Source organism: Gorilla gorilla, chromosome 21 (genome assembly GCF_029281585.2).
Source record: "Gorilla gorilla gorilla isolate KB3781 chromosome 21, NHGRI_mGorGor1-v2.1_pri, whole genome shotgun sequence".
Lineage (NCBI taxonomy): Eukaryota > Metazoa > Chordata > Mammalia > Primates > Hominidae > Gorilla > Gorilla gorilla.
The window spans coordinates 48,786,059-48,808,361 of NC_073245.2; the positions used below are offsets into that span (position 1 = coordinate 48,786,059).

A 22,303-nucleotide genomic window follows, 5' to 3' on the forward strand; every position below is an offset into this window, starting at 1 on the left:
AACCTTAACAATCTTTAATCAGCATTCTGATTGGCTTAGGGCTTGTTTGGAAAAAATTAAGAGTTTTGTTCCTAGAGTTCTCCATTGCTAAACGGTAATTAAGTCCAAAAGCTGTTTTCAAAGCGATTTCCAAGCTCAAGGGCCCTAGATATCTGGACCTAGCCGTGTCCGGGTACAGGGCTGGGGGGCGTGGGGGGATGCCCTAAGAGGTTGGTTAACAGAAATATCACAGTATGTGGTACCCACAGCAGAGAGCAGGGAAGAATGTACTGACTGGGGTGGGGGAGGCCAAGGAAAACCTTCTGGAGTAGGGTGTAACTGGCAGAAGAGGAAAAAGAAACCAGACAGGAACTCCGGGAGCTCCTGGACTGATCGTTTAAGGCCGGGCAGAAGGGGTAAGGGATCAGGCTTCACGATCGACCGACCTGGGCTGAATGACACCGGTTGACTGTGTGACAAAAGCAAATCAAGAACCTCTCTGCGGCTCATGAGTAAGCCAGAGACTTACATAGGACAACACATACCCCATCACCCGAGGATGAGACGGGATGACACACACGAAGTGCCCCGCACAGCGTCGTTGTAAAGCGTTGGCTGTTTTCACCTTTGGCCGCCCCCTGTGAGCCCGATCATGTGCTTTTCGGGCTTAGGTCGGAGGCGGCCTCCCAGATTCTACAGGCCATTGAGGTCGTAACAAGCGTCCCCATCAGAGCCTAGTCCTTAACTAGCTGCGGGTAAGTGCCCGGACTAACTGGCCTCAGTTTCCCCTCGAAGCAACGGGACCAATCGCACCGCCGGCAGGACATCTTGTGCGGGGCGCGAAGTGACAAAAGTCAGGATTTGCAGAAGTTCCCACTCGGTAACGACCCCCACCCCGGCAAGGAGCACAGTAGGCGCTCCGGAAACGCCCTCCACGAGGAGGGCCGGGCCACTTCCTGCCCCCGAGCGGGCTCTCCCCGGCCGAGGCTCCCACCGCCGCTATGGGGAGGCCATGCAGCATTCCTGAGGGCGGGGTGGGCGCAGGAAGAAGGTGCCCGCGGCCCCGCCCCCTCCGGGCGCGAGGGGCGGGGCGAAGCCCCTCGGCGCCGACGGCCCGCCCCGCGGGGGGTGGGCGCAGCTCCTCGCGCTCCGCACAAAGTTTGTTTTCTCCCTCCGGGCGGGTGGGGGAGGGCGCAGAGGGCGCGGGGGGAGGAGAGGGGATCTGACGTCAGGCCGCGAGGTGCTTTCCAGCCGCGAGCTGTCAGGCCGAGTGTCAGGCCAGGCAGGTACGCGGCGCGCGCCCCCGGCGCCCCCCGCTCCCCGCCGGGACGCCCCGCGCCGAGCCGGAGGCCGCGTGGACCCGAAAGCCGCTGGGAAAAGTCAGTGCAGGGAGCAGAAGAGGGCCAGATGGGGGTGGGGGCGCGCGGACAACTTGGAAAGTTTCTTTTTCTCGGCCGGACGGGGGAGGGGGCGTCGTCCTGGCGCGTGCGGTAGGGGGTGTGTGAGCTCGGGGGTGTTTGTGAGTCCCGACGGCCCCCGGGGGGTGTTTGTGAGTCCCGACGGCGCTGCGCTCCGGGGGCCGGTGGGGGACTGTTCCAGCCCCCGGGAGGAAGCCCGCTTGGGGCCCTGGTGGGGGGCCCAGCTTCATAGGATCCCACCCCAGGAGAGGGCCGATCCTGCACCGGACCTGAGTGAGCGCGCGGGGGGACGGATTTGTTTGGTTTCAAAAGTGCACGTTGCTAACCGCCAGCAGGGCCCCCCCGCCGCCGAGCCGGACAGGGGGCGGCCGAGAGTGACAGCTAGGGGTGGGGGCCGCGGGAAGGGCCCGGAGCGGGGGGGCCCTGGGGAGCCCGCGCGAGTTCCCCTTTCCTTTGGAACAAAGGAAAGTCTGTCTCCGAGGCATCTGTCACTCCCAGGCTGGCCAAGGAAGCGGGGCGCGTGGGGCCCACGCCCCGGAGAAAGTTTGTTCGCGCCGGGACCCTCGGGCAGGCCGAAGGTGATCCAAGCCTCCCGCGGGAGAAGCGCGTAGTCTCCGGGACAGGGGGCGGCCAACATGGAGTCTGGGCGCAGGGCTGGGGGGGGGCGGCGCGGAGGTGGGAGCCCAGCCCCCTCCCCTCCCTTCCCCTCCCCTCCCCCTCCGGGCCCAGTTCGGAGCACAAAGCCGAGCGCGCACGCTCCGCCGTCCCCGCGCCCCGAAGAGTCGGCCAGCCCCGAACTGCCGGAGAAGGGGGTGGGAACCAAACTTTTTCTTGCCCCGGGACAGACACGTGAGTTTTCTTTCTTCCAGAGCCCCCGTCCCACCGGGATGGCGGGCCCGCGCGGGAGCTGGTGCGCGGAGTCGGCCCGGGGTGTGGGGACTGTGGGGTGCAAGCGCCCCGAGCGCCGGACGATTCCTCGCCGACCCGGGAGCCATGTGCTCCGACTCGGTCTGGGCCGCGGGGGAGGTTGCGCGCTTTGTCTGAACTGCTGGGAATGCGGGCGTGAGTGCGCGGCCCGGGGGAGTGTCGGGACCAGCTAGGGGAGTTGTCAGAAAGTTCGTGCGGGAGTGGCTGCAGGTGGCGTCGTGGGAGTCTGTAGGAGGGTGCACGGGATGTTGTGTCGAGGGGGTGCTGCCACAGGTCACTGAGGGTAGAACTGATTGTTAGTGTGATGACGCCTGGAGTTTTCCCTGTCGGAGAGATCGGGGGTGGCCGGGTCGGTTGGAGTTCGTGGGTGGGCGGGTACAGAAGTTGGGCTAGTTGTGTGGGTCACAGTTGTTCGTGCTAGGCCTGGGGTCTGTAAGCTGTGCGTGTGCGTGCTGTATGTGTCGGTGAAAACCCTAGGGTTTGTAAGGCTTGAGCGATGGGTCCGGGCCAGTTATCCTAGCGCTGTTGGTTAATTGCCTGGCGTGAGTGTGTCTGGGTGCGGTGTGGGGTGCATATGTGGGAAGCCTCCCAGACTACAGATGGCCCTGGGTTGCGGAACACCGAGGTGGAGAAGTTTGGGTAGACTGAGGGGTCATTCCCCAGGGCCCACCCGGGGAACCCTGCAGACAGACTTGGCTGGCAGCCAGGGTGGAATTTGTACAGATAACCTTGAGTAAACTTCTCACAGCCGGCCAGGGCTGCATCACTGAGCCCAGATCCCAGCTGCCCTGGCCACCTAGAAATGGCTAACCTCAGAAAGCAGCCTGCCGTGGTGCTCTCTGAGGAGTGGCACGTCTAACCAGTGCCTGTCTCACCTCCAGGTGGCCTGACTGAAAGGGTAGACCCTTCCCTCGAAAGCCTGGCCTAGCCAACCCAGAGATCTGGGCTCGGGTCCAGGAAGAGGAAACAAAACCTGGGAGATGCCAGAGTCTGTTGGCCGGCCTGCTGGGGAGCTGTTAAAAGGCTGAGAAGGGAGGAGCCTTGAGATCCTGGCATCAGCCCGGTCTAGAACTTTTGCTTTTAAAATGAAAATCTGGCTGGGCTGGGTGGCTCACACCTGTAATCCCAGCACTTTGGGAGGCCGAGGCGGGCGGATCACCTGAGGTCAGGAGTTCAAGACTAGCCTGGCCAACATGGCAAAACCCTGTCTCTAGTAAAAAAAAAAAAAAAAAAAAGCTAGATGTGGTGGCACACACCTGCAATCCCAGCTGTTCGGGAGGCTGAGGCAGGAGAATTGCTTGAACCCGGGAGATGGAGGTTGCAGTGAGCCAAGATTGCGCCACTGCACTCCAGCCTAGGCTACAGAGTGAGACTCCGTCTCAAAAAAAAAAAAAAAGAAGAAAGAAAGAAAATCTTTGTTGCATGTGTGAAACAGAACTTTGTCCGGGGACTGAGCAGCTGAGTTGGGTTATGTAGGGAAAATCCTTCCTTCATTTGACAGGTGAAGAGGGGACTCAAGCCCAGAAAGGGGAGGATCCTTGTCCAAGTTACAGTGCCAAGTGGAGGGTGGGCCTTGCTCATTCATCTGGATTTTGAGTGGTTGAGACTAGGACCAGGCCAAAGGGGCCTGACAAAGGAGAATGTCCAAGAAGCAACCAGTAGAGAGATGACTCACCTCTCTCACTGCAAGGTACACAGTAGGTGCTCCTTAAATATTACTTGGACTGCTGCAGGATCATGGTGATCTGTAGTTTCCAGAGTTCTCACTGGGCCTTGGGAGACCTAGGAGGCAAGACGGTATACAGCTCACAAGAGGGGGTGGGGAGAGGCCTGGTCCAAATCCGACTTCACTATCCTAACCTGGGGGTGGGATTTTTTTCCTTTACAGCTTTATTGAGATATAACTCACATACCATGCAATTCACCCATTAAAGTATACTCATCAGCAGGTTTGGTATGTTTGCAACCATCACTATAGTCAATTTTAGGACTTTTTTGCGGGGGGATAGGGGGACAGCGTCTTGCTCTGCCTCTCAGATGGGAGGGCAGTGGTGTGATCTCATCTCATTGCAACCTCTGCCTCCAGGCTCAAGTGATTCTTCCACCTCAGCCCCCAGAGTAGCTGGGACCACAGACATGCATTACCATGCTGAACTAATTTTTGTATTTTTTGTAGAGATGGGGTTTCACCGTGTTGCCCAGGCTGGTCTTGAACTACTGAGCTCAAGCAATCCACCTGCCTTGGCCTCCCAAAGTGCCAGGAGTATAGGTGTGAGCCACAGCACGTGGCATTTTTTTTTTTATTATTTTATTTTTGAAAACAGGGTTTTAATTATGTCGTCCAGGTTGACATGCACTGGTGCGATCATAGCTCACTACAGCCTTGAACTCCTGGGTTCAAGGGATCCTCTCACCTCAGCCTCTCAGAATAGCTGGGACTACTGGCACACCACCACACTGGGCTAATTTTTATTTTATTTTATTATTTTATTTTTTTATTTTGTTGAGAAAGGGCATCACTCTGTCGCCCAGGCTGGAGTGCAATGGCATGATCTCGGCTCACTGCAACCTCTGCCTTCTAGGTTCAAGCAGTTCTCCTTCCTCAGCCTCCCAAGTAGCTGGGATTACAGGTGTGTGCCACCACACCTAGCTAATTTTTTTTTTTTTTTGTATTTTTAGTAGAGACGGGGTTTTGCCATGTTGGCCAGGCTGGTCTCGAACTCCTGACCTCAGGTGCTCAGGTGAGCCACCCACCTCGGCCTCCCAAAGTGCTGGGATTACGAGCGTGAGCCACCGTGCCCGGCCTTTGTTTGTTTTTGTTTTTTTTTTTTTTTAGATGGAGTCTCGCTGTGTCACTAGGCTGGAGTGCGGTGGCACAATTTCGGCTCACTGCAACGTCCGCCTCCGAGGTTCAAGCAATTCTGCCTCAGCCTCCCGAGTAGCTGGGACTACAGGCACGCGCCACCATGCCCAGCTAATTTTTGTATTTTTAGTAGAAACAGGGTTTCACCATGTTGGCCAGGATGGTCTCAATCTCTTGACCTCGTGATCTGCCTGCCTCAGCCTCCCAAAGTGCTAGGATTACAGGCATAAGCCACTGTGCCCGGCCTTTGTTTTTTGAGACCTTTTTTATTTTGTTGTCACCCAGGCTGAAGTGCAGTGGCACAAACACAGTTCACTACAGCCTTGACCTCCTGGGCTCAAGCAATTCTGCCTCAGTCCCACAAGTAGGTGGGCTTACAAATGCACAACATGACGCCTGGCTTATTTTTGTATTTTGTGTGTGTGTGTGTGCCACTGCGCAGGCCTTGGGCAGCTTTCTTGATCTCTGTTACCTCATCTATAAAATGATGATAATAATAGCTTCTCCCTTATTGGGGAATTGTAATGATTAAATGAGATAACATGTAAAATGCTCAGTACAGGCCAGGCATGGTGGCTCACGCTTGTAATCCCAGCACTTTGGGAGGCTGAGGCTGCTAGATCTCTTGAGGCCAGCAGTTAAGACCAGCCTGGCCAATATGGTGAAACCCTGTGTCTACCAAAAAATACAGAAAGTCAGCCAGGCATGGTGGTGCATGCCTGTAATCCCAGCTACTCAGAGGCTGAGGTGGGAGAATCACTTGAACCCAGGAGACAGAAGTTGAAGTGAGCCGAGATGGCGCCACTGCACTCCAGCATGGGCTACAGAGTGAGAGCCTCCCTCAAAAAAAAAAAAAAAAAAGAAAAGAAAAAACCAAATGCTTAGTACCGAACATGGAAAACAGTAGACCTCAGTAGAAGCTGTAATTGTTTCCAGCCTGAGTCCTGCTTGTGAATGAGCTGCCATTCGGTAGTCACCTACCTGTTCCATGAAGTGGAGGAACTTTGGACTCATCCCTTCTAGCTTGCTCGGTCTGTGTTGTGGCCTGAGATTCTGAATTGCAACTACCCCATTTCTGGTGTCCCAGGCTCAAGTAATGCTGAGCATGTTTGGAGACTAGGAAAAGGCGGTACATGCTAATGATGTTCCCATCCCCTGTGTCCCTTGTCCCAGGTTTACCCAAGGTCCAGCCTAGCCCCTAGGCACCATGTCGGACAGTGATCTAGGTGAGGACGAAGGCCTCCTCTCCCTGGCGGGCAAAAGGAAGCGCAGGGGGAACCTGCCCAAGGAGTCGGTGAAGATCCTCCGGGACTGGCTGTACTTGCACCGCTACAACGCCTACCCCTCAGAGCAGGAGAAGCTGAGCCTTTCTGGACAGACCAACCTGTCAGTGCTGCAAGTAAGGAGGGGATCTGGATAAGGGGGTGGCAGGAGGACCTGGGTTCTAGTCCTATTCCAGCTGTGTCACTGAGTCACTGTGGTCTTGGGCCACTCACTTTCGCTGTCTGGGCTTCGGTTTCTTCTTGGGTTAGGGGAGAACACCCACTCTCCCTATCTCAAGGGAAGACAATGAAATAGGGTCGCTGCGGTCAATTTCAGACTTTAGATAGTCCTTTTTTTTTTTGAGAGGGAGTCTTGCACTGTCACCCGGGCTGGAGTGCAGTGATGCGATCTCGGCTCACTGCAACCTCCACCTCCCGGGTTCAAGTGATTCTCCTCCCTCAGCCTCCCGACTAGCTGGGATTATAGGCGCCCGCCACCACGCCCAGCTAATTTTTTGTATTTTTAGTAGAGACAGGGTTTCACCATGTTGGCCAGGCTGATCTCGAACTCCTGACCTTGTGATTCACCCGCCTCAGCCTCCCAAAGTGCTGGGATTACAGGCGTGAGCCACCACGCCCGGCCCAGACTTTGGATAGTTCTGAAGAGGCAAGGAATTTAATGTTGTCAAAGTCTAGGTGTCATCATTAACTTTGGAGGCCAAGGGAAGATGAGAAGGCATCGAGCATGTAGGATTCGGTCCCCAGCCCCAACGCAGTATTGGACGGCGACTTGGTTGAAAGGGGCAGCTGTAATTTGCAGTGTGGTTAAGAGATGGGGCAGGATCACAGTCCAGGAAAGGGCAGAAGTCAGAGGTTTTGTGTTCATAATCCAGTTCTGCCTCACGTCTTGAGGCCCCTATCTGTAAAGGGGCAGGGGGTACACAGAGTCCTCCCCTGCCTGGTGGATCTGTTGTGACGAATAGATTCAGAACTGGATGTGAAAGTGCTTTGCAAACCATGCACATGAACACACTCAAAAGATAGCCTTATCCCCTTTTTGTCAGAGTGCAAAGTACTGTCCCCTTTGAATCGCGCCTATTGCTGACCCACAGGTGTCTTTGTTCTGCTTTCTTGGAGCAGAGGCGGGGGACCCTGGACCACCATTGCTTTGCCTCCAGTTTGCCTCTCCCCTTCCTGGAGACACACAGTAGGCCCTTAGCCTAATACAAGAGGCCCAGCCCTGCCCTGCTGGCCCCCACTGCTCCCTTCCTGAGCCAGTCAAACCTCTCCCACAAGCTCTCCTGTTTCTCTTTCCCCCTCTGTCCTTTCATAGCTTGTTACTCCAACCTTTGATGCTGTCTCTCCCTCCTTCCCTTATCCCACTCTGAACCTCCCACGTCTTCCCAGCTCCTATCTTTCTTCCATGTAGAGACATAGTAAGTATTTTAGCCCTCAGAACTCCTGTCACCTGACTTTATACTCTGGGCAATGGTTAATCCAAGTCTCTGTATGAGAAAGGCTCTAAAGTTACAGATCCTGACTCAGATTCCATCTTCTCCACAAGAGGAAGCCTGGACCTTGGCCAGGTCACTGCCTTCTCTGTGAGCCTCATTATTCCCTCATCTGAAAAAAGGGAGGTGATTGTAGCACTTTCATGAGTGTAGGGAGGAAGGGACGAGAAGAAGAATTCAAGGCTCACTGGGGCCCTGCACAGTGGCTCACACCTGTAATCCCAGCACTTTAGGAGACCAAGGTAGGAGGATCGCATGCGCCCAGGAGTTTGAGACCAGCCTGGGCAACATAGGGAGACCCCATCTGTACAAAACAAAAAAATTAGCTGGGCATGGTGGTACATACCTGTAGTCTCAGCTACTTGGGGGGCTGAAGTGGGAGGAAGGATTACTTGAGCCCTGGAGGTGGAGGCTGCGGTGAGCTGTGATCGCACCACTGCACTCTGGACTGGGCGAGGGAGTGAGACATTGTCTCAAGAAAAAAAAAAAAACAAGGCCAGGCACGGTGGCTCACACTTGTAATCCCAGCACTTTGGGAGGCCAAGGCGGGTGGATCACCTGAGGTCGGGAGTTCAAGACCAGCCTGGCCAACATGGAGAAACCCCATCTCTACTAAAAATACAAAAAAATTAGCCAGGTGTGGTGGTGCATGCCTGTAATCCAAGCTACTCGGGAGGCTGAGGCAGGAGAATCGCTTGAACCCGGAAGGCGGAGGTTGCAGTGAGCCGAGATGGTGGCATTGCACTCCAGCCTGGGCAACAAGAACAAGACTCGGTCTCAAAAAAAAAACACCTACTGGTCAGTGTTTGGCATACAGTGGGTGTTTCTACTGTTTTCAGCTTCATCTCTCTGCCTAAGGCACAAAGTCTTTGGCTGATCCTGGGTTCCCAGCAGTGCATGGCATCTCACAGTGTACCTCCTCAGCATGGAGCTGTGCAGAGTTGGGATCTGAGAGAGGCTCCATACACATTCTTACCCTCGAGGAGTGTCTGGACAGCCTCTTTGTGGGTCTCCCTGCCTTCAGCCTTCAGCCTTCAGCCTTGTTCATTTAATCCATTATTTTGAACACAAAAGCCCAAATCTGATAGGGCCAGGCACTCCTGGACTCTACTGCCCTCAGGATAGAGTCCAAACTGATCTACAGCCTAGGTTTGGGGCTGCTGCTTATATTCCCAGTGCACCTCACCCTGTCCTGTCAAACCACTTGTCACACTCTATTGGAATTACTTTTTGTCAGGGACACTTTCTCAAACCTTGGAATTACTTTTTGTCAGGGACACTTTCTCAAACCTGAGAAATATACTAACTCCGTGTGCGTGTGTGTGTGTGTGTGTGTGTGTGTGTTGGAGTCACCAAGGCTGGAAGTGCAGTGGTGCGATGTCAGCTCACTGCAACCTCTGCCTCCCGGGTTCAAGTGATTCTCCTGCCTCAGCCTCCTGAGTAGCTGGGATTACAGGTGCATGCCCCTACGCCCAGCTAATTTTTGTATTTTAAGTGGAGACGGGGCTTCACTATGCTAGCCAGGCTGGTCTTGTACTCCTGGCCTCAAGTAATCCGTCCACCTCAGCCTCCCAAAGTGCTGGGATTACAGGCGTGAGCCACCATGCCTGGCCCATCTTTTTAAAGAAAACATGTTTCGGCCGGGAATGGTGGCTCATGCCTGTAATCCCAATACTTTGGGAGGCCAAGGCGGGCGGATCACCTGAGGTCAGGAGTTCGAGACCAGCCTGACCAACATGGTGAAACCCCATCTCTCCTAAAAATACAAAGTTAGCCAGACGTGGTGGCTCATGCCTGTACTCCCAGCTACTCAGGAGGCTGAGGCAGGAGAATCACTTTTGAACCCGGGAGGCGGAGGTTGCGGTTAGCCAAGATCATGCCATTACACTCCACCTGGGCAACAAGAGCGAAACTCAGTCTCAAAAAATAAAAAAATGAAACATTTTTCATGGACCCATCTCCCTGCAAGATGTTAACTTGAATCATTTTTATCACATCACTTAGGTAAAACATAAAACTGGGTATATATATAAAAAAAAAACTACTTCTTTTTGCTTTTGTTCTTATACCTAACCTTAAAATCAAACTGTTTCCAAAGTAGATAAATGTAAAAACCGTGACATTCCACCTGACTGTGTTAACTGAAAATGGTGGGTGGTGCTTTGCTGACTGCGCTGCAGGATGTGGTGTGGCAAAGGCACAGACTCAGCAGAGTAGATCTGGATGGTCTTAGGCCCCGATGCTCCTACTGGTGATGAAAATGGAAACCCAAAGCCAAACATCCTTCTAGAGAACTGGCGAACCCCTCAAGGTGACACATCCACAGGTCCCACCTGGAGAAATGCAAATGTAAGGAAAGGAGACTGGGCATCCCCTGGGGGGAGGGGACCCGTGGTGGCCACCTGCTCTAGAGTCATGCCGAGAGTTAAGAGCAGTGGGGACCACCCAGCCCTCCTTGATGGAAACTGACCATGAATCCCATGTCAGCCCCAGCTGCACACCTCTCTGGTAACTCCTCCCAGTTAGTTCATTGCCCTCAGCTCATTTGGTCAATTACCAGCTCCTGTACAAATACCCCTTAAATATTTCAGGGTTTTGGCTTCTTTCCTACCCTCATCTAAACCATCATTATCTGATCACAATCATTTATCACTCCCCAACTTAAAACCCTTCAGGCCAGGCATGGTGGTTCGTGCCTGTAATTCCAGCACTTTGGGAGGCTGAGGCAGGCAGTTCGCTTGAGGCCAGGCCAGGTGTTTTGAGACCAGCCTGGTTAACATGGTTAACTTCTTCAATACTAAAAATACAAAAATAGCCGGGCATGGTGGCACATGCCTGTAACCCCTGCTACTCAGGAGGCTGAGGTACAAGAGTCACTTGAACCAGGAGGACGAGACTGCAGTGAGATCGCACCACTGCAGTACAGCCTGGGCAACAGCAAAACTGTCTCAAAAAAAAAAAAAAACCTCCAGTGGGCTGGCAGGGTAACTCATACCTGTAATCCCAGCACTTTGGGAGGCTAGGATGGGAGACTTTCTTGAGCCCAGGAGTTCAAGGCTACAGTGAGCTATGATCATGCCACTGCCCTCCAGCCTAGGTGACAGAGCAAGACCCTATCTCTAAAAAGGAAAAAAAAAAAAAAAGGCTGGGCACGGTGGCTTACGCCTGTAATCCCAGCACTTTGGGAGGCCGAGGCGGGTGGATTACCTGAGGTAAGGAGTTGGAGACCTACCTGGCCAACTTGGTGAAACCTTGTCCTACTAAAAATAAAAAAAAATTAGGCTGGGCGCAGTGGCTCATGCCTATAATCCCAGGACTTTTGGAGGCTGAGGCGGGAGGGTCACCTGAGGTCAGGAGTTTGAGACCAGCCTGGCCAACGTGGTGAAACCCCGTCTCTACCAAAAATACAAAAATTAACCAGGTGTGGTGCTGTGTGCCTGTAATCCCAGCTACCTGGGAGGCTGAGGCAGGATAATCACTTGAACATGGGAAACGGAAGTTGGAATGAGCTGAGACTGAGCCACTGCACTCCAGCCGGGGCAACAGACTGAGACTCTGTCTCAAAAAAAAAAAAAAAAAAATTAGCTGGACGTGGTTGCAGGTACCTGTAATCCCAGCTACTTGGGAGGCTGAGGCAAGAGAATTGCTTCAACTCGGGAGGCGGAGGTTGTAGTGAGTTGTGATTGCACCATTGCACTCCAGCCTGGGCAACAGAGCAAGAGTCCATCTCAAAAAAAAAAGAAAAAAAAATTCAATGGCTTTTGCCAGCCTAATGATATCACCTGCCCGTGTCTACATCTTGAACCTCAACCCTGGTCCCCCACATTCCCACTACATTGATCCACCTCCCCAGACCATTTTCCTCCCACTCCTGACCAGGAGGCTCCCAGTCCCTAAAGGAGCTGTATGCTCTCACAGCAGATAGATGAGGTCACAGCACTGGGACACTAAACTGTAATTGCTTTTAGACTGCACCAAATTCTAGAGGTGTGGAGAGCACTGACCTAGTGTTCACAGTTACAGCCCTAGTGTAGCATAGTGCTTGGTATCTGGTAGGTAGGTGCTCAGTAAATAATGTTGAAGTGGCAGAAAAGGACTATAAAGTGTTGGAAGGGTCAACAGGCAGGACCTCAGAAGTAAGGAAATGTAATGGCTCCTAATCATGAAAAATAGCCTAAAGCCTGGGAGCATCATTTTTTCCTGTATTTATTAATTAATTTTTTTTTTTGAGACGGAGTCACTGTGTCGCCCAGGCTGGAGTGCAGTGGCGCAATCTCAGTTCACTGCAACTTCTGCTGCCCAGGTTCAAGCAATTCTCCTGCCCCAGCCTCCCGAGTAGCTGGGATTACAGGCACCTGCCACCAGGCCGAGCTAATTTTTGTAGTTTTAGTAAAGACAGGGTTTCACCATGTTGGTCAGGCTGGTCTCGAACTCCCGACCTCAGGTGGTCTGCTCACTTCAGCCTCCCAAAGTGCTGGGATTACAGGCGTGAGCCACTGCTCCCGGCCTCCTGTATTTAATTTTTTAAATTTCATTTTCCATTAAGGACATTTAAGAATATAAAAGCTGAACGCAGGCTGGGCACAGTGGCTCACACCTATAATTCCAGCACTTTGGGAGGCTGAGGCAAACGGATCACCTGAGGTTGGAAGTTCGGGACCAGCCTGACCAACACGGAGAAACCCCATCTCTACTAAAAAATAGAAAATTAGCTGGGCATGGTGGCGCATGCTTGTACTCCCAGCTACTCAGGAGGCTGAGGCAGGAGAATCACTTTTGAGCCGTGGAGGAGGCGGAGATTGCCATGAGCGAGATCCTGCCATTGCACTCCAGCCTGGGCAACAAGAGTGAAACTCCATCTCAAAAAAAAGAGAAAAAAGCTAGGCACAGTGTCTCACGCCTGTAATCCCAACACTTTGGGAGGCTGAAGCGGGTGTATCACTTGAGGCCAGGAGTTGTAGACCAGTCTGACCAATGTGGTGAAACCCCGTCTCTACTAAAAATAGCCCCAGCTATTTGGGAGGCTGAAGCAGGAGAATCACTTGAACCCGGGGGTGGTGGAGGTTGCAGGGAGCCAAGATCACGCCACTGCACTCCAGCCTGGTCTACAGAGCGGGACTCTGTCTTTAAAAAAAAAAAAAAAAAAAAAACTCCACAAAAGTAAGAGAATATAATAATCAACCACCAGCACCAGTCTCTCGGCTTGAACAAGTATCAACATTTTGCCAAGCTGGTTTTATCTCTCCCTGGGGGCATCTCTTTTGATTGTCTCCTTTAACCCTCCCAGGAGCGATTCATTAGCAAGTCAATGACTCAACTAACTGGTTTGCTGGTACTTGCCTGGGGCTAGGCAGTTGGGAGGGTTAGGGGAAAAAGTCGTTTGTAAAGGATTTTCACAGGTGCCTTCGACATCCTCTAAGCCCAATTTATTGGTTGGACTAGATCTGTGGCTACCTGGCAGGGTTCTGGGTCCCAATCCTTTACTGTAACAATGGTTGAGGATATACCACGTGCCAGGCCCGGGACTCTGTGCTGGGTATACAGTGGTAGAATGGGTACCTTCCCATTACTTCCTGGCTGTCAGGACTCCTTTCATATGCAGTTTCCTGAGGGAAGCCTTCCCAAAGCCCATACCAGGGCAGGGGCAGCAGTCCCCCTGGCGAGGGCTGTTGGGTGAGAAAGGAACCTGGTGCAGAGGCTGTAGTGGTCAGCTGTGGAGGAGGAGTGTCCTGGCCTAGCCCCCAGGGCAGCCAGGGATGTAGGAGCTGCTCTCCTCTGGCTCCAAAGCTAGCTGCCCTCTGATTCCTCCCACAAGCAACTTAAGCATCTGTGTGTATGTTTTTTGAACTACTGTGTAAGCTTTTTGGCTTAAATAAAGGGCTTGGCCTGCAAGGACAAGTAACCAGTAGGCTAAACCATTGGTTCCTAAGCCTGGGCGGCCAGACTTTCTGGGTAGCTGGTCTGAAAACACATTGCCAACTCCATCCCTCACCCCCACTAGATCAATAAAGCAGAGGGGGAAATCACTAACAGTTTTTAAAAATCTCCCCCAGGCTGGGTGTGGTTGCTCTGCCTGTAATCCCAGCACTTTGGGAGGCCAAAGCGGGCGGATCACTTGAGGTCAGGAGTTTGAGACCAGCCTGGCCAACATGGTGAAACCCTGTCTCTATTAAAAATACAAAAATTAGTTGGGCATGTTGTCGTGTGCCTGTAATCCCAGGTGCTTGGGAGGCTGAGGCAGGAGAACTGCTTGAACCCGGGAGGCGGAGGTTGCAGTGAACTGAGATCGCACCATTGCACTCCAGCCTGGGCAAAGAAGTGAGACTCCATCTCCCCCGCCAAAAAAAAAAAATCTCCCCTAAGGTGATTCTAATACAGAGAGCTGCCTTCAAGAGCACCTGGATATGGTAGTCTCAGCGTGAATGGTGGTACCATGATGTTTGGGAAAGGCGCCTCAGTGCCTTTGCTTCCTTGACACAAAAATGAGAGGGTTTCTGCCTGCATTCATTAGCTGCTGCTCCCAGCATCACAGCCTTTGTCAGCCTCCTGGTGTTGCTCCCACCCCCATTTGCCACAGTGATTCCTCCCTTGTTCCTCAGCAGCCTCTCAGATAGAGCCCTGTTTTACGGTAGAGACCGGCTTTCAGGTTCCCAGCCTATGTTCTGCCATATACATCACAGAGTTCACTTTGACCTTCTTCCTACCATCTCCCCAAGGACCTTGAGTGGGGACAAGTCACAGGTTCTTTTCCTGACTTAGGCACAGGCTGGGCAGCTGGAAGGGGCTGCAGAAGGGGCACTGGCAGCCACTCAGTCCCCCCGCGTTGCCTTGCCCAGCCCCTCAGCTGTGCATTTTTCTGGGCTAAGAAGACAAAACAGACAGATGCTAGGCTGCCAAGTGATCTGGACAGGACAGTCTTGTGGGGGAGTGTGTGGAGGGGTGTTTTTCTGTTCTCTGAACCCTCAGCCAAAGTGGGAAGTGCCTTTAGGGGCTAGGTGCCCACACAGATGCTGAGAAATGCCCAGGCTGCCCTCCATGAGACTGCCTGCTCAACAACACTCCTTACTTTGCTTGACCCGGGTCACTGTGACCTGCCCATTTTTCCCCTGCATCCAGGGCTGAGGTGGAGAGGGGCAGTGTACTCCTGCAGCACAGGTATGGGAGGAGGCAGCTGTGGGAGGGAGGGAGAGAAGGACACAGGCACTGCTCCTGTGCAAGGAAGCCTCCCCCTCACTCTTCAGCTGGCAGTGGGGTGGCTGCCCAGAACCAGGCTGTCTGGATCAAACCCAGCTTTTGCACTTGTGACCTTCAACAAGTTTCTGAACCTCTCCGATCTGTTTCTTCAAGGGAGATCATCATATAACCTGTGTGATAGGCTGAGATTGAATGAATAATTAGATACGAAATGTGAATAGCGCCTGAGGCCAGGCGTGGTGGCTCATACCTGTAATCCCAACACTTTGGGAGGTTGAGGTGAGCAGATCATCTGAGTTCAGGAGTTTGACACCAGCCTGGCCAACATGGTGAAACCCCATCTCTACAAAAAATACCAAAAAAAAGTACCTGGGCATGGTGGCACATGTCTGTGGTCCCAGCTACTCAGGAGGCTGAGGTGGGAGAATTACCTAAACCCAGGAGGTCAAGGCTGCAGTGAACTGTGATTCCACCACTGCACTCCAGCCTGGGTGACAGAGTGACACCGTCTTTAAAAAAAAAAAAAAAAGCACAGCAAAGCAGTGGAGGCCCTAAAGCCAGGAGGCCTGGTTTTAAATCCCAGCTCTGCACTGGGAAGATGTGTGACTGGACAAGAGCTTTCTTCTCATTGAGCTCAGTTCTCTCTAGTACTTTGGGGACACTGCCCTCTACCCTCCAGGCTTGTATGCAGATTAAACATAATGCAAATGAGGTGGCTGGCATGATACTGCTATCAAAGGTGTTTGAATAAGTTTGTTCCCTTCCTTCATCCCACCTAGCTGTTGAGCCCTTCCTTCTTTTTTTTTTTTTTTCTTTTTTGAGATGGAGTCTTGCTTTGTCGCGCAGGCTGGAGTGCAGTGGCGCAATTTTGACTCACCGCAACCTCTGCCTTGTGGGTTCAAGCAGTTCTCTCAGCCTCCTGAGTAGCTGAGACTACGGGCACATGCCACCACACCCTGCTAAGCCCTTCCTCTCTTTAGGGTTTTCCCACAGCTCTAGTCAGGATTCAGCTCAGCCAGCGTCCACTGAAGCCTGTTGGTATGTGTGTGCATTGGAGCACCATAGTGGTGAAGAGGGGCAAATAAGAACCCCAGAGCCAGGGCCCCTCCTGGCTGGAATGGAATGGGAGAGAAGGGCCACAGAAGCTTCTGGCTCTGCCCTGCCTATGAGCCTTCCAGCCTGACAGCCTGGTGCTGTCTTTGAGTCACCTGTGGAATAGATGCAGCTGCAGTTAGCTAGGTTAGGAGAAAAAACAGGACCAGAAGAAGGACCTAGAGTGTGAAATTTCAGTCAAGCCACCATTTAGACCACTTAATGGTTTTCCATGGTGCTCTGGCCTGGTTGTCAGCCCTGTCCACCTCTGAGCTCATCAGCTACCATTCACCGGTTCCTTAAGCCAACCCTTTCCTGCCTCAGTTCAGTTGCATTGGAGGACCATAGAGGTGAAGGAGGGCAGATGAGAACCCCACGGCCAGGGCCTTTCCTTGGAATTGTCTGGAACATTGTTAGCTTTCTGTATGGCTAGCTCTTCTAATCCTTATGTCTCAGCCTTCCAGAACCCTTAGCTATGGGAGTTTCTCTTATCTTTATAATCCCCCCTTTATTCTTGTTTCTGTTTGGGGCTTATTGGTGGTTATTCACCTAATGGTTAATAGTCAGTCTCCATGACTAGGTGCACTATAAGCTCTACAGGGTGGAGTGCATGTCTGTTTAATTCACAAAGGCATCCCAGCACTGAGAACTGGGCCCAATATACCAGGCACTCAAATAATATTTGAATGAGCAAGAAGCCTTGAAGAGCAGCAGGAAGGTGAGAAGCTCTAACTTGACTTTTTTTTTTTTTTTTTTTAAGACGGAGTCTCACTCTGTTACCCAGGCTGGAGTGCAATGGCGTGGTCATGGCTCACTGCAACCTCTGCCTCCCAGGTTCAAGCAGTTCTCCTGCCTCAGTCCCCCAAGTAGCTGGGACTACAGGCGCGTGCCACCACACCCGACTAATTTTTGTATTTTTAGTAGAGACGGGGTTTCACTATGTTGGCCAGGCTGGTCTCAAACTCCTGACCTCGTGATCTGCCCACCTCGGCCTCCCAAAATGCTGGGATTATTTCTTTGAGACAAGGTCTCACGCTGTCACCCAGGCTGGAGTATAGTGGCACAGTCACAGCTCATTGCAGCCTCAAACTCCTGGGCTCAATTGATCCTATCACCTCAGCCTCGCAAGTAGCCCAGACTACAGAAACGCACCACCATACCCAGCTAATTTTTGTACTTTTTGTAGACACAGGGTTTTGCCATGTTGACCAGGCTGGTCTGGAACTCCTGAGCGAAAGCCATCCGCCCACCTTGGCCTCCTAAAGTACTGGGACTGCAGGCGTGAGCTGCAGCACCCAGCCTGACTCTCCAGGCTGGAGTGCACTGGCATTATCACGGCTCACTGCAGTCTCTGCCTCCCTGGCCTCAGGTGATCCTCCCACCTCAGCCTCCTGGGTAGCCGGAGCTATAGGGCACATGCCATCACAACAGCTAATTTTTTTGTATTTTTGTAGAGATGTGGTTTCACCATGTTGCCCAGGCTGGTCTCGAATCCCTGGGCTCAAGTGATCTGCCCACCTCGGCCTCCCAAAGTGCTGGAATTACAGGTGTGAGCCACCGTGCCCAGCCAGGGGAGGGTCTTCATGTCCGGGCTCTGGAGTCTGGACTTGATCCTGTAGGCAGTAGGAGACAAATGGCAGTTTGCAACCTCCTCCTCCCGGGTTCAAGCAAGTTTCCTGCCTCAGCCTCCTCAGTAGCTGGGATTGTAGGTGCCTGCCACCATGCCCAGCTAATGTTTGTATTTTTAGTAGAGACAGGATTTCACTATGTTGGCCAGGTTGGTGTGTGTGCTTATTTAACTCTGTCTTCCCACTATGAACCTCTGTGTTTTCTGCCATGTTCTGGGGTCCTGGGACATAGTAAGTGCTTCATAGCTGTTTGTTTTGGTTTGTTTTGAAACAGTGTCTTTTTCTATTGCCTAGGCTGGAATCCAGTGGTGCGATCATAGCTCATTGCAGGCTCCACCTCTTGGGCTCCAGCTATCTTCCGATCTCAGCCTCCCAAGTAGTTGGGACCACAGGGGTGCACCACTACACCTGGCTAACTTCTTTTGTAGAAACAGGGTCTCCCTGTGTTGCTCAGGCTGGTCTTGAACTCCTGGGCTTAAGCAATCCTCCCACCTTGGCCACCCAAAGTGTTGGGATTACAGGTGTGAGCCACTGTGCCCAGCCCATAGCTGTTTTAGATTAAGCAAATTGATCGGTCTTGTATATTCATTCCAGATATGTAACTGGTTCATCAATGCCCGGCGGCGGCTTCTCCCAGACATGCTTCGGAAGGATGGCAAAGACCCTAATCAGTTTACCATTTCCCGCCGTGGGGGTAAGGCCTCAGATGTGGCCCTCCCCCGTGGCAGCAGCCCCTCAGTGCTGGCTGTGTCTGTCCCAGCCCCCACCAATGTGCTCTCCCTGTCTGTGTGCTCCATGCCGCTTCACTCAGGCCAGGGGGAAAAGTCAGCAGCCCCTTTCCCACGTGGGGAGCTGGAGTCTCCCAAGCCCCTGGTGACCCCTGGTAGCACACTTACTCTGCTGACCAGGGCTGAGGCTGGAAGCCCCACAGGTGGACTCTTCAACACGCCACCACCCACACCCCCAGAGCAGGACAAAGAGGACTTCAGCAGCTTCCAGCTGCTGGTGGAGGTGGCGCTACAGAGGGCTGCTGAGATGGAGCTTCAGAAGCAGCAGGACCCATCACTCCCATTACTGCACACTCCCATCCCTTTAGTCTCTGAAAATCCCCAGTAGGCATCTGCCAAGAAGGGTGCTGAAGGCTCAAGCCAGCTGTCCTGGGTTTCCGTTTTGGTTCCCTTTCATACAGAGGGTTTTCTATGGATCACTGCCAAACATTGGGATCATCTCCTCTGTCCAGAGGTCTTCAACAGGAAGATGCCAGCTGGCACCACTGCACTGTGATGGGGGCCCTCTCCTCTGCTGACTCTGCCGTTTCTCCAGGCCTCCCCTCAGTGATGAGACCAAGAGATCGGAGACAAGCATGGTGCTGCTGCTGCTGCTGCTTCTCCAGAAAATCCCTGGGACACCTTTGTTCCAGCCTGGTTTCCTGGGCTGGGCTCAGGAAAGCTGCCAAATTCAGTCCTATGTTGGGTCCAAGCTGCCCCTGTGCTGTTTCTGTCAAGCCAGGTGTGGACATTCCAAGTTCACATGCGTGAACAAAAGAAAAGAGGAACCCAGTGGATGTAACAGAACCGACTCCAGTTGAATGTTTAGATTTTTGCTAAACTGTTTTCTTTTTCCCTTTTTTGCTGTGGTTTGCATTCACGGCAGTAGTTAGCCCAGGTGTGGGGAACGAGAGTGCACTGCATGATAGCGTTCTGGTGAGCTGGGAAGGACCCACCACTGCCACTGGGGATTGTTTTGGAAGAAAGGAATATTTTTATTTTGGGGACCAGCTAAGTCTCTGCAGTAGTGTGAAATTCCAAATGGTTTTATCATTGGTTTGGTTTACCAAAAAAAAGGCAGGAAAAAAAAAAAAAACAACCGTATGAGCGCATTGGCTTGTCTGCCGCAGGCACAGAAGGGTAGAAAGCCACAGCAGGGGGCAGTCCAGCAGACTCTGACTCAACTTTCTAGGCACCTAGCAGAGAAAGATGATAAGATCAAAAGGTGTTTGGTTTTTCTTTTAATTTTTATTGTAGTTTTTTTGGGTGGGTGGGGGAAGTAAACTAGACTGAAGCGATGGATTTTTTTTTTTTCTTTAATGTTTTTCCCTTTGTTCTTGAACACTTTTGCCCTGCAGCCTCAGTTTTGAATTCTTTGAGGAACTTGGATTAGAGGGGCCCATATGTCAGAAGCTCCCAGCACCTCCTACTTGGGAGAAAAGTGAGCCATCTGCTGGTCAGGAAGTCCTCCAGAGAGGCAGCTTTTCCCACAATGGTGGCAGGAAACTTTGGGGAAAGCAGGAATGGTGTCCACTGCTGCCGAGGAACTGCCTTCAGAGAAGGCGGGGCTGGAAAAGGGTTAGAAGCCTCCTAGCTGGGATTGTCTTTGTTTCACCTTTCTTTAAATTAGAATTACAGAAGCCCCTGCCCAGTGAACAGATCACAATTGGTCTTATGCTCCTCCCTTTCCCCCATTTTTTCTTTTGCTGTTTTGTTTTTTGTTTTTTGTTTGTTTGTGTTTTTGAGACAGAGTCGTGCTCTGTCACCCAGGCTGGAGTGCAGTGGTGCGATCTCAGCTCACTGCAACCTCCGCCTCCCGGGTTCAAGCAATTATTTGCCTCAGCCTCCCGAGTAGCTGGGATTATAGGCACCCGCCACCATGCCTGGCTTTTAGTAGAGACGGGGTTTCACCATCTTGGCCAGGCTGGTCTTGGAACTCCTGACCTCGTGAGCCACCACGCCCAGCCTCTTTTGCTGTTTCATTGCTGACAGTGTTCAACAATATGCCCCATCTTTATATATCCTAAGAAACACTAATCCTAGGTTATTGCTAGCCAAAATATTTTTGTCCTGAGTAGCGTCACTGGGCCAAAAGATAGATCAGGACGACAGCCTTTAGTTTCCTGAAATCACCAGGTCAGGCACAAGGAGAAAAGGTTCCTGGATACTGACTAACTTGGGTGGGTCTAGCCAGGAGAAAGACAGTAACATGTGTTCTGTACTTTCTGGGAAGATCCCTGAAGCCATCACAGAGGCTCCCCAACTTCTGAGTCGCCCATCTGTTGCTGTGGGAGTGTGAACGGATCGCTGAAGGAGAGGGAGCTTTGCTCTCTCTAGGTGGGCAAGTTTCCTGGGCTCTCTGTGTTGCCTGCCTCTGGCTTCTTCCTCCCGTGCCCTCTCCCCGTGTGCCCCAGGGGGATCAGGGATCCTCACCCTCCTGAGGCCCAGTGGGGAAGAATGAACATGGCTTCGTCCAGGTTAACTGAAGCTGCCATTTGCCCAGCCTCTTCCATCCCAGCCCTGTCAGTGAGCCCAGGTCTGGTGCAACTGCTGCAGGATGCCTGTAGTAGGGAACTCTGGAAGTGTATTGGGCTGAGGTGGGATTTTCCCTCCCCACAGTGCACTGAGCAATGGAGGGTGGTGATGGGTGAGGGAGCCATGCTGCTGAATTCTGGTTGGCATTTCCCCATTATGTAAAATGGGGTGTTGGGTGGGGCAGACTCTGCTTGGGTTTGGTTGTAAGATAAACCTGGAGGAGAAGCACAGTTGTCCCATTGAATTATTTGAGCAAAAACTACTGTAAATAACTTTTTTGTCTTTTGTCAAATAAAATTGTTTTTTTGTTTTTTTAAGCAGAAACGGTTCTTGATTGATCCACCAGGGCTCAGGGCCCAGGCTTGAAGACAAAGCAGTCACTGGCTTCTTACTTTGCTTTACATCTTTTACTCTCCCTCTAGTAGCCAGCTGTGAGTTCTGTGCACGCTGTACCCCCATTCCCTTTCACCAGCTCCATTCTGTATCCCATTCAACTCAGGGTAAAGGGGGCATTTGCATCTCACATTGGGCCAGTCTTCCCTGGAATCAACAGTTAAGCTCTGGGGTTGCTAAGTGGTGAGGATGTAACCTTGAGGAACTGGCAACTTTGTCCTCCCCCTCTCTCGGTAAGAAACAAGAATGACTGCAATGTGAACCCAGCACAGAGAGAAGCAGCTATGAGATGGAAGCTCCAGTCATGTCTGAAACCAGGACCACCTGTAAACTTCTCTATTATGTAAGCTAGTGAATTCCCCTTTTTGCTTAAACTAGCTGTTAATACGTTTCTGCCATACTGAAATGACAATACACTAACTGTAGCCCAAACTATAAAAACCAAGGTCTGCAACAGTGGGAAACTGAGTTTGGTTGAGTGTGCCTGGGTCTGGGTCTGTGCTATGTTCAGTCTCTTTTTTTTTTTTTTTTTTTTGAAACGGAGTCTCTCTCTCTTGCTAGGCTGGAGTGCAGTGGCACAATCTCGGCTCACTGCAACCTCCACCTCCCAGGTTCAAGTGATTCTCCTACCTCAGCCTCCCAAATAGCTGGGACTACAGGAGTGCGCCACCATGCCCAGCTAATTTTTTGTATTTTTTAGTAGAGACGGGGTTTCACCGTGTTGGCCAGGATGA

The 22,303-nt window shown here is 52.2% G+C and overlaps 1 protein-coding gene and 1 long non-coding RNA gene across 9 annotated transcripts in view; one reads left to right on the forward strand and one right to left on the reverse strand.

Moving 5' to 3' along the window:
* The window catches only part of LOC115931716 (uncharacterized), a 65,739-nt gene extending 64,673 nt beyond the window's left edge, over positions 1-1,066 (reverse strand). For both annotated transcript variants that reach the window (XR_008674649.2, XR_008674647.2), the window contains exon 1: positions 525-1,066. This is a non-coding gene — a long non-coding RNA (uncharacterized lncRNA). The remainder of the gene's footprint in view (positions 1-524) is intronic.
* On the forward strand, positions 1,024-21,500 carry TGIF2 (TGFB induced factor homeobox 2). 7 transcript variants are annotated; one of them, XM_004062102.5, is made up of 3 exons: positions 1,024-1,137; positions 6,361-6,586; positions 18,469-21,500. In XM_004062102.5, exons 2-3 carry the CDS (start codon positions 6,395-6,397, stop codon positions 18,988-18,990), a joined length of 714 nt encoding a protein of 237 aa, XP_004062150.1. In that variant the 5' UTR covers positions 1,024-1,137; positions 6,361-6,394; the 3' UTR covers positions 18,991-21,500. The 7 variants fall into 7 exon arrangements, with proteins under 7 accessions (XP_004062150.1, XP_004062148.1, XP_004062151.1 ...); XM_004062100.5 differs by having other exon boundaries at positions 1,088-1,358; XM_004062103.5 differs by having other exon boundaries at positions 1,090-1,265.
* The last annotated feature ends 803 nt before the right edge of the window (positions 21,501-22,303 follow it).

What these genes read in the sequence shown, in the direction of transcription:
- TGIF2 (XM_004062102.5), top strand. Translation starts at nt 6,395, where the DNA reads ATGTCGGACAGTGATCTAGGTGAGGACGAAGGCCTCCTCTCCCTGGCG. An exon ending in CCAACCTGTCAGTGCTGCAA is followed by an intron (nt 6,587 to 18,468) that starts GTAAGGAGGGGA and finishes TATTCATTCCAG; the next exon opens with ATATGTAACTGGTTCATCAA.